Source organism: Choloepus didactylus, chromosome 6, assembly GCF_015220235.1.
Source record: "Choloepus didactylus isolate mChoDid1 chromosome 6, mChoDid1.pri, whole genome shotgun sequence".
Taxonomy (NCBI): Eukaryota; Metazoa; Chordata; class Mammalia; order Pilosa; family Megalonychidae; genus Choloepus; species Choloepus didactylus.
In genome coordinates this window covers 62,754,660-62,766,384 of record NC_051312.1, presented here as the reverse complement: position 1 = coordinate 62,766,384, position 11,725 = coordinate 62,754,660, and the positions used below count along the sequence as shown (strand labels likewise).

The following is an 11,725-nucleotide window of genomic DNA, read 5'->3' as shown; positions in this document are numbered from 1 at the left end:
TTGAGCCCTCTACCACAGGACTTGCCCTTGGGAAGGCTGTTGCTGCAAAGGAGAGGCTAGGCCTCCCTATAATTGTGCCTAAGAGCCTCCTCCTGAATGCCTCTTTGTTGCTCAGATGTGGCCCTCTCTCTCTAGCTAAGCCAACTTGGCAGATGAAATCACTGCCCTCCCCCCTACAAGGGATCTGACAACCAGGGGAGTGAAATCTCCCTGGCAACGTGCAATATGATTCCCGGGGAGGAATACGGACCCAACATCATGGGATGGAGAACATCTTCTTGACCAAAAGGGGGATGTGAAAGGAAACGAAATAAGCTTCAGTGGCAGAGATTCCAAAAGGAGCCAAGAGGTCACTCTGGTGGGCACTCTTACGCACAACATAGACAACCCATTTTAGGTTCTAGTGAATTGGAGTAGCTAGCAGTAAATACCTGAAACTATCAAACTACAACCCAGAATCCATGAATCTTGAAGACGATTGTATAAAAATGTAGCTTATGAGGGGTGACAATGTGATTGGGAAAGCCATATGCACCACACTCCCCTTTGTCTAGTTTATGGATGGATGAGTAGAAAAATGGGGGAACAATAAAAACAAACAAACAAAAAAGGCACCCAGTGTTCTTTTTTAATTGCTCTTTTTCACTTTAATTTTTATTCTTGCTATTTTTGTGTGTGTGCTAATGAAGGTGTCAGGGATTGATTTTGGTGATGAATGCACAACTATGTGGTGGTACTGTGAACGACTAAATGTACACTTTGTTTTATATGACTGCATGGTATGTGGATATATCTCAATAAAATTAATTAAAAAAAATAGCACTCTGACCAGCAGGGTCAGAAAAACAAAGAATCTATTTATATGCAAATGACCTCTCTGGAGGCGGCATAGCTTCCCAAGAGGAAAGGGAGGGGCCCAGCTCTTCTTCTACCTGCCTTACATTCTTAACATTCGGAACCAGGGAACCAGACCCCAGAGCCTGGGGGAGGAGAGCCATGGGCCACACCCCCTTACACTAGCCCATGACAGGCTGACAGGTGCACCTGCTGGGCAGAAAAGCACACCATGTGTCAGTCCTCTAAAAAAAACCATCAGGGAAACCGGATACTGAATATTTCCTCCTTCTGTGACCTGAGCCTGTTCTCGTCTGGGAAAACCTGATTGGGGTAACCAAGGAAACCAGATGCCTAGACAACAGAAAACTACAACCTACACTAAGAAAAATGAAGCTATGGCCCAGTCAAAGGAACAAACATACACTTCAACTGAGATACAGGAATTTAAACTAATGCTAAATCAATTCAAAAAGTTTAGAGAAGATATGGCAAAAGAGATAAAGGCTATAAAGAAAACACTGGGCATACATAAGACCGAAATCGAAAGTTCAAAAAAACAACTAGCAGAATCTATGGAAATGAAAGGCACAACACAAGAGACGAAAGACACAGTGGAAACATACAACAGCAGATCTCAAGAGGCAGAAGAAAACACTTAGGAACTAGAGAACAAAACACATGAAAGCCTACATGCAAAGGAGCAGATGGAGAAAAGAATGAAAAAATATGAGCAACATCTCTGGGAACTTAAGGATGAAACGAAATACAAGAATATATGTATCATTGGTGTCCCAGAAGGGGAAGAGAAGGGAAAAGGGGCAGAAGCAATAATAGAGGAAATAATCAATGAAAATTTCCCATCTCTTATGAAAGACATAAAATTACAGATCCAAGAAGGGCAGCGTACTCCAAATAGAATAGATCTGAATAGGCCTATGCCAAGACACTTAATAATCAGATTATCAAATGTCAAAGACAAAGAGAGAATCCTGAAAGCAGCAAGAGAAAAGCAAACCATCACATATAAAGGAAGCTTAATAAGACTATGTGCGGATCTCTCAGCAGAAACCATGGAGGCAAGAAGGAAATGGTGTGATATATTTTAAGACACTGAAAGAGAAAAACCGCCAACCAAGAATCCTATATCCAGCAAAAATGTCCTTCAAATATGAGGGAGAGCTCAAAATATTTCCCAACAGACAGACAATGAGAGACTCTGTGAACAAGACACCTGCCCTACAGGAAATACTAAAGGGAGCACTACAGACTGATAGGAGAAGACAGGAATGAGAGTCTGGAACACAATTTTGGGAGATGGTAGCACAGCAATGTAAGTACACTGAACAAAGATAACTATGAATATGGCTGAGAGAGGAAGGTTGGGAGCATGAGAGACATCAGAAGAAAGGAGGAAAGATAAAGACTGGGACTGTGTAAGTCAGTGAAATCTAGAGTGTTCAACAATTGTGATAAAATGTACAAATACGTTGTCTCACAAGGGAGAACAAGCAAATGTCAACCTTGCAAGGTGTTAAAAATGGGGAGGCATTGGGGGAGGGATGCAACCAACATAAACTAGAGACTGTAACTAACAGAATCATCATATTAGGCTTCCTTTAATGTAACAAAGGCGATATACCAAGGCAAATGCAGATAAGAGGCGGGGATTGGGGAGGTGTGTGAGACACTTGACATTGGTGGTGTTGTCTGACTATTCTACTTCGATTTAAGGTTATCTTTCCTTTTGCTGCTTCCTGGCTGTTATTTTTTCCTCTTTCTTTTTTCTTTTTCTTTTGCCTCTCTACCTTCTTTGACTCTTCCTCCTGCTTTATGGAAGAAATGCAGATGCCCTTATATTGCTAGTGGTGAACACATAAATATGTGACTATACAGGGAACCATCAATTGTTAACTTCAGATAGAATGTATGGCATGTGAAAACCATCTCAAAAAAAAAAAAATGGGTTGATGATGAAAACTTGAGGGCAATACACTGAGTGAAATAAGTCAGACACATAAGGACAAATATTGCAGGGTCTCACTGATAGGAACTAATTATAATATGTAAACTCACAGACATGAAATATAAGGTACCAAGATACAGGACGAGGCTTAAGAATGGGGAGCGATTGCTTAGTATGAGCAGAATGTTCAACTAAGATGAACTTAAATGTTGGGAAATGAACAGAGGTATCGGTAGCAAGATGTGAGAATAACTAACAGTGCTGAATGGTGCATGAATGAGGTGAAAAGGGGAAGCTCAGACTCATATATGTCACCAGAAGGAAAGTTGGAGGTCAAAAGATGGGAATGTATAAAATTGAATCCTATGGTGGGCAATGTCCGTGATTAACTGTACAAATATTAGAAATCTCTTCCATGAACCAGAACAAATGTATGACAATACAACTAGAAGTTAATAATAGAGAGGCATTTGGGGAAAAATTATATACCTATTGCAAACTATATACTACAGTTAGTAGTACTTCAATGTTCTTTCATAAACAATAACAAATGTACTATATCAATACTATGCATCAACAATTGGGGGGGATATGGGAGGATTCGAGTTTCCTTTTCTTTCTTTTTTTTTTTGTCTTTCACTTTATTTCTTGTCTGGAGTAATGAAAAGTTTCTAAAAATTGAACAAAAATCAAGTGTGGTGATGGATGCACAGCTGTATGAGGGTACTGGGGGCAAATGATTGTACATTTTGGATCTTTGGATACTTGTATGGTATGTGAACAATCTCAGTAAAAAATTAAAAGAAAAAAATTCTTACCAATGGCTAGCTCTAACCACACTCTGTCAGATACTGTGCTACAAGCTTCACATTCTTTATCTCATTTAATCCTCAAACCACCCTGAGTGCTGCTACTATCCCTAGTTTACAGATAAGGAATCTGGACTTTGAAGAAACGAAGTATCTTCCCCATGGTCATTAGGAAAGGACAGAGCAGATACTCAAATCTAGGCAGTATGCCTCAGAACCCAAGCTCTCAGCCACTATGCTAAACTTAGCCCCGTTAAACAGTGGAGACAAAAGTCAAAGTGAGGCAACCGTGAACCACAGTGTTTTCCTAGAGTGCTTAGACAAGTGCAAGACAAGTCATATTTAAACACACTGCCTAATATCCAAGTAGATAGTTCAAATTTAAATGTTTAACTGAAGGAGTTTTTGTTTATTTTTGTGGTTTATTTGCTTGGAAAATAAATTCAGATGATTGTAATGTTTTCATCGCGGAAATTTCTCTCTGTACTCTTTTGGCAAATGAGGATTGCTAGAATGTGTCCTGCAAAGGTCTGTTGGGAAACGACTGCACAATCATGACAGTCAGGCTGTCTCTTTGTCATGAGATTTCCTCTGGGCCCGCTTTTGGACAACTACTATTTAATGACTAAAGCTGACAGATGGTCAAGGAAGGGTTCTTGCCCTTTACCTTAGCACAGATTCACATTCAATACAATTCAATATAGGCAAAATTTAGTGGGAAGGTTTTCCTTACTTCCCAAACTTCTGAGAAGTTTTCTGAGGCTTCCTGTCTCTGACAATCTCTTCAGTCCAACTAGTAACATCATATTTAGGTGTCATACATAGGATAACAAGTTGTATCTATAGTTTCCAGGTTGTGTCAAAATGAAAAAAGGAGTTGAATCGTCAATGTATCCAACATTTTGCTTAGTCCTCACTGAGTTTAACCCATACTGTCCTGCAAACTCAAAATAAATCTTCTCATGTCTACAATCTGTTCAAATGAAAATTTTAATCAGATTTTACATTTATTATTACTATAACAGGATATTTAAATGTATAGGAGACTGACAAACAGCAATCTACTTACGTAGCTTAAATAATACAAGTACTTGCCACAGTCTATGTTAGTATTCAGCTTTTATTATGGCTTTTAAAAAATAGTTTTTAAAAGTACATTATTATTTAGGGCTACTCTGTTAAGGAAAGATTAGAGATAAAACATGTCCAGTAATGAATTAGTCAGCTGTATTAGATTCAGATTAGAAAATGTCAAATAAGTGTTGGAAAAAATATATTTTAAAATTAGCTCAATTTAGATATGAGGCCATTTTATTTAAATATCTAATTTGAATCTTCAGTGTTTCATTTATGTGTTTATTCCACTATAACAGGTACTATTTAAGTAATATCTAGATTGCTCCAGACAAGATATAAAAATAATCCAAGAATTCAACTCTTGTCAATAACATACTCTGTCATGTGATCAGGACAAGAAGCTTCTGTTGTCTACATAAGAGCCACATTACGAAAAGAATTTCCCAATCCACTAGCGAGAATCAAGTAATACTGTAGTTCAGAATAAGGACCGTACCACTGTGAACATTTACATTCTGAACTCAGAGCACTTCATTTCAATAAATAAGGCTGACTCCTTTCAAAATCCAACCCTGGTTGAGAAATGCTGAAGTTACAGAGAGTCACAGATGCCACGGTTACAAACAATGACAAAAGTACCCCAAATAAGCTGGGAAGGCTTTCAGGCGGTGCATTTCATTCAATAATGAATACATTCAGAAGGTTCTGTAGCATGATTCAGTTTTTCTTAAAATGTCACGACATTCTGCCAAATCTTTGTCCACTAAGCTTGCTGAGACCAGAGAAACCGATCACATTTTTCAAGCATGCTCTGTATCAAGGCTCTGATCCCAAAAAAAAAGAAATAAGCAAAATTAGTTGTCATTGTTCATTCTTCACAGAAAACTTAAAAACCCACAGAGAATTACGGGATTCAAAAAGTTGATTTATACAATTACATATTTGGTACCAATGATAAACAGTCGAGCACACATCAGATTTTGGTATTCACGTTAATCCAAGCAATGCCTTGGTCATGAGTGTGAATGGGATGTTAGTTTAGCCTCTGGATCACCTTAATCAACAGATGAGTCTCAGTCCCCGCAATCTGTTAGTGAGGAGTTGGGATTAGATGATGTCTATAGTCCCATCCACCTCTGAAAGTCTGTGGGGTTTTATGTTTCCTAAGCACCTAAGAAGAGGGCATGACTGACAGAATTACCTCTGCCTTTTCTCAGCAATCCTCAAGATATTGCAGGTTCTGGTAAACCTCTCTGATAACTCATGGGCCAAACCACATTCCTGTAGCAGTGACCAGGCCCGATCTGGGCCCATGGCCTTAGCCAACAGGAGTGCCACATTCTCCACATTGACAGGGGAAGGCCCATCACTGAGGTTCCCGTTTGGTGGTTCCTGGGGGGCTGGCCTTGTGCTCTTGTTCTGTATGAGAAGCAGGAGAAGCTTCCATTCTTCCACGGTCTCCGGGGTCCAACCTACACACACATAAAGACACAATTTGGTTTTTACTGCTCTTAGCACACTGCCTGCGTATAGGAGATGGGTCAAAATTGTTTGTGACTATATTTAATAAGAAAACATAAAAATATTTAAGCATGGAATCTCATCACCCTATCACAATGTTGTTTTCTAAACATATACATTGAATAAGGATTTCGTAACAAAGAAAAGTCACAAAATTAGCTTTGACATTCTTTATTCAGTCACTCAATATGCAGTTCCCCAAGTATATTCTATGCTACGCACTGGACATGCAATGATGAACAAAACAGACACCATCCCTGCACTCTTGTGAGATTTCCAGTCTAGTAAAGGAGACAGAACTTACAAACACATAAATAAATATATACTTATAAACTGTGCTAAGTATTTGGAAGGAAAAGAACAAAGAACCATTAGAGAGAATGGCAGAGGAAGACTTGATTTTTTTTTTGAGGATCTGAGAAGGGTTCTATAAGGAAGTGAACATTTAAGGAAACAGCATAAGCATGTGGCCTACATATGTGCAAACTTATGGGGAGCATCAGGAATGGAGGGTGAAGGGGCATGCATTTCTGACAAAATGTGGAAGATGACTTGAGGCAAGAAAGAATACGGCGCATTTAAGGAATTCAAAAGAGGCCTATAGCGCACAAAAGTATTAGTGAGTGCTAAGAATGAGATGATCGGACCAGGCCTTGTGAACCAGCTCAAGAATCTGGATTTTATTCAAAATACAATGCAAGGGGTTTCAAGGAAGGGAATCAGATAAACCATTTTTTGTTTTAAAAGGATCATTACGGCTGCTGTACAGAAAAATGGATTGAAGACAGACAAAAATGGAAGCCAGGTGATCAGTTATGAAGCTACTACAGTAATCTAGGCAAGCAACTAGAACCAAAATGATGGTGGAGTCAAAGAAAGAAGAAAGATGTAAGATAAATATTTGGCAGTAAAATCAACAAGACCTGGAGAGTGAGTGATATGCAGTGTGACAAGAGAGTAGTGTCAAAAAAGACTGCCATTTAATACACCAAGGACAAGAATAACTATGATTATTAATATTATAATGTTAAAAAATATTAGAGTACTTTTATCTGGGAGGGGAACTTTCCATTTTTTTCTGTGACAAACATTATTATGTTGTAATCTTAAAAACCTAAACTATTTTTATCTTCACTTTTCTGGTTACTTTCCAGAAGTTTATACGTATCTAAAATTCTAGTCTTACAAAACCACCTGGCCCTCTTCATTTCTGAAACAAAGATGATCTCAGTAGTTATAGCTATAGCTGCGACATTTGAAGCTAACCTTTGCCAGTCAACTGGCTTCTTTGTTCTGCTCTGACTTCCCTGTGCCAACAGGGCTGAAAAAGGCTGTAGCTCACATTGCTGGGTGAAAGACACTGATATCAGGCTGCTGGCATCTCTGTACTGAGATGAATAAAGCAGCTCTACAAAACAGACCTATCTGAATGTAAGATGGATTTGTAGACTCCAAATATCAGTGTGTCAAAGTCCTGGCCTGCTGACTGCCATTTTATCTGTGTTGGATTGAGGAAAATAAAATAATAATAATAATGATAATAATAATAACAATGTATCTAAATACCTGTGAAAGCTTAGGGAGTCAGATTGCTACTCCACTTCAAGTTCATCATAATTATCTCTAACTTTTGACTATGAAAAAAGGACAACATGATGCAGTGAAAACAACTTGAGCACAGAATTTGGAGATGGTCAGAACTGGGTGTGAACACCAAATCCAACACTTGCTAGCTGTGTGACCTTGGGCAATTTAATTACCCCTTATGGGCTTCAGTTATAACATCTTCAAAATGAAATAATAGTAACTATCCCAAGACTTTATTATTTCATTTAAAACAGCATAAGAAAACTTCCAGTATAGTGTCTAACACATGGTAGACACTCATTAAATAGAAAAGTTACCTGTAGTTTATTACTAATCATGATTTTATAATATATCAAGTAGTAAAGGAAAAAATAACTCCACAAATTTGACAGCTGGCTAGAATTATATACATGAACACTGAAACGTTCGCCAAATTTCTTAAGTCTGGAAAGGCATCTAAAATACTAAAACCAAGAGTAACCAGTTGGCATTTACATACCATTGTCCCCTTCCATCAGGCTCATATCATTCAGATATACAATGTTAATGAAAGCCTCTCTTCTTCTTTCCAGTGCCAAACAGAGAGTAAGATATCCAGGCCAGAAACTTTAAGAGATCAAAGTTGAAAAAGGTATAAAAGGTTGTGAATTTTTCTAGATCTGCACTTCCAATACAATGGCCCCTAGCCACATGTAGCTAATTATATTTAAATTTAAAAGAAAACAAAATTTAAAAGTTGGTTCTTCAGTTGAATGATTCATCTTTTAAGTATTCAATGGCCACATTTGGCCAGTGACTACCATATAGAATAGGTGAACATTTTCATTCTCAAAGAAAGTTCTAATGGGCAGCCCTCATCTAAAGCATTTAGTTAAAACAAAAACAAAAACAAAAACAAAAAAACAACCTATTGATAAATGATGACATTTGAAACCAAACACCAATTATAAGACATTTAAGCTATACACTTCAGAAACTTTAAGATTCAATACCAAATTAGCAAATATGCAAATTTGCTTCCAAATATGCAAACCCTAGAAATTCTCTTTCGACTCTCCCAGCTCTTCCATTTGCAATATTCAATATCAGTGAGTCCCACTGCATGTCCCTTTAAAATATCCCTTGGATCTATACCTTCTGCTGCCCTGCTAATCACCAATTAACTCAAACCTGAATTACTGCGATAGCTTTCTGGCTGACCTTCCCATCTTCAACCCTTCTTGTGTTTGACATCAGAAATGATCTTCAAAAAGCTCCATTTTCATAGTATCTACTGATAATTAAATGCTTCTCACGAGCCTTCAAGGTCCTGCATGATCTGGTCACCCACCAACTGACCAGTCTCATTCCCCATTATCCAAAAGGAGTATCTGCTTCAGTCACTCAGGTCTCAATAAATATATGTATCAAGTACCTATCACTTCCTCATGAATTAGGAACTATGAGGGAAAAGGAAGACACAGGCCTCTATCCCCAACAAATTATAATCAACGTGGAGCCATAAGATAATATTGTCAGATAATAAATAAGAGACTAATCTGTGTACAGATAATAAGCAATGTCAGTTTTACATATCCTTGATCTTGCTGTTTCTTTACCCTGATCTGCCTTCCTCCTGGCTCATTTACAAATCCAAATTCTACCCAGCTTTCAGGGTTTACCCTCAAATTCCTGCCTCCTGCTTGAGTACTTCACCAGTGATTCCAGTGAGCACATACTGATCTCTCCCCTCTTGAAAACCCTATATCAATTTTAACTGGTATCACACATCTGGTACACGTCTGAGAACTGGGACTAGCAACTATGCAGAAGAGGGGGTGGGATTACTAAGGACCAGCCTTTCCATCACAAACTAAAAATACACACCAAATTTAAAAGCAAAAAAAAATGTTTACTATTACTTAAAAAAGTACTTTTCTTTTTATGTAGCAAAGAGAATTCCCCCAAAAATAAAACATATCAATTCAGGGCCTTTACAAAAAAGTTATTAACAGAAATTATTCTATTCTTAACCTCAGCTTCAATTCTCACTTACCCATAAGACTTACAGATGTCAGTCATTTTTTCTTTGGTTGTAAAATCTGCAGGAAGTTTAATTAGATGAAGAATCAGTTGACTGTAACCCCAGGAAAACAGGTGTGAATGAGGCCTGTTAAAGGAAAAATTGTCAGTAAATTAGAAAAGCAGTAAACTCTAAAAAGTGCTTAATAGTTCTCTAATAGGAAAGAATAAGAATTTAATTATATTTACTCCATTATCACTATATTTTCAAACATTTCTTACTTGACTTTTGAAAAATTAAAAAATAGCTATTTTTTCCCATAATAAACTGTTCATTTTTTTAAATTTAGGAATGTAAGTAATCAAAAGTAAAAGAAATGCAACAAATGTATCACACTAATGCAAGACATTAATAATAGAGTGGTGTATGGGAACTCTGTATTCCATGCATGATTTTTCTGTAAACGTACAACAGGAAGTGAAAGAGAGAGGGAGAGAGGGAGGGAAAGAGGGAGGGAAAGAAGGGCCCATAATTCCATCATTCACAGACAGCCACTGTCTATCCATCCAGATCTTTGGTCTAGGCATATAAGATAGGCATTTCAGGGCTTTTAAAAATTTTTTTCTTGAGAAAAACACAAGACACATTTTTGATACAGTCCAAATGTCAGTGTGCATTTTTTTGTGAAATTTTTTATTTAATTTGAAATCAAAGGGTTTAATTCGAAATCTAGAAATTCTCTGGCAACATTTCCAGAAAGAAAGCATGGTACACGCAATATTTTCTCTCTCTAACACAGGTTCAGTCATCAAGGACTCTTTATGTGGGTCCATGGAAGAGCTTCAAAGCTCAGTTTAATTCTCTGAAATCATGTGCAAAATTTTGCAAGAACATGCATTTTTCTGAGAGGAATCATCAGATTCTCAAAGGGTCTGTGGCCCAAAAATGTGTACCATCACTAAAAAGTAAATTCAATCTCATTACTACCATAACATCCTTAGCTGTTCCTGAAGTAAGCCTTCAGAACACTGTATGTAAATAAACCGGTTCCATTCACAAGGAACTTGGGAGCTTAGAAAGAGCACTCCTTCCATACCTGGGGTACCCTTCCTCATCCATAGTGCTTGCCCTTTGTGGAGCATCGTGAGACACTGCCAAAAGCAGCCAATCCAACCTTAATGACTCTGGTTGTAGAAGAGACTCAAGGAAGGATGGCCTAAGAGAAAGTTGCAGAGAAAAATTATTAAGTTCATGCTGAGAATGAAGCATAAAATGCGGACAATGTGAAGAAAATTTAACTAAGGGGTCAAGTGGATGAAGTAACTTGAAAACTCTTCTGCTGCAAAATGTCTAGAAAGGCTGATAGAATACGATAGTCTTTTAAATGCACAGTTGAGCACCAAGATAACAAGGAAAATGCCAAAGGCCCAAAACAAAACAGAAATACAAACTAGTGTGGCAAATGTGAAACAATCAGAGAAAAAAATGGGTGGGGTAAGGAGTGTGCCAGTCTCAATAACCAAGGTATTTATAGCCATGGGGAGATAGGAAATAAGGCCTCAACCTAAAAAGAGACAAAGAGCTGGAACTGAAATCCATCCACAATAAAATCATCAATAAAAAACTGGAAGTAAAAATCCACTCACTGGCAGGGAGACAACAAGAAAACTTATTGTCTTAGGGTAGAGCATGGGGCCAGTAACTGATTTTACACTGTTGATCTGGGAATCTCTGAGAAGGAGGTAACGAAGGGAAGTGAAGTATGTGCATGCTATGGTGTATGCTGAGAACTGTGGATGAATGGACCAAGACTGCCAAATCCTCATCTTCCATAATAGGTGCCTCAACACTGTGGTAGTTAACAGTAAAAAAAAAAAAAGTTAAAATTGCTTATAAAAGAGAAACAATACCCTACCAAAAGAAAAGGGA

General features: G+C 37.7%; 1 protein-coding gene across 3 annotated transcripts in view; it reads right to left on the bottom strand.

The window, feature by feature from the left end:
* Nucleotides 1-4,602: 4,602 nt before the first annotated feature.
* The window catches only part of HPS5 (HPS5 biogenesis of lysosomal organelles complex 2 subunit 2), a 57,215-nt gene continuing 50,092 nt past the window's right edge, over nucleotides 4,603-11,725 (bottom strand). For all 3 annotated transcript variants that reach the window (XM_037839283.1, XM_037839284.1, XM_037839285.1), the window contains exons 19-23: nucleotides 10,893-11,012; nucleotides 9,830-9,943; nucleotides 8,294-8,400; nucleotides 5,888-6,158; nucleotides 4,603-5,510 (exon numbers count right to left, since the gene is read on the bottom strand). In XM_037839283.1, the coding sequence (XP_037695211.1) occupies nucleotides 5,450-5,510; nucleotides 5,888-6,158; nucleotides 8,294-8,400; nucleotides 9,830-9,943; nucleotides 10,893-11,012 (673 nt within the window). In that variant the 3' untranslated portion in view covers nucleotides 4,603-5,449. The remainder of the gene's footprint in view (nucleotides 5,511-5,887; nucleotides 6,159-8,293; nucleotides 8,401-9,829; nucleotides 9,944-10,892; nucleotides 11,013-11,725) is intronic.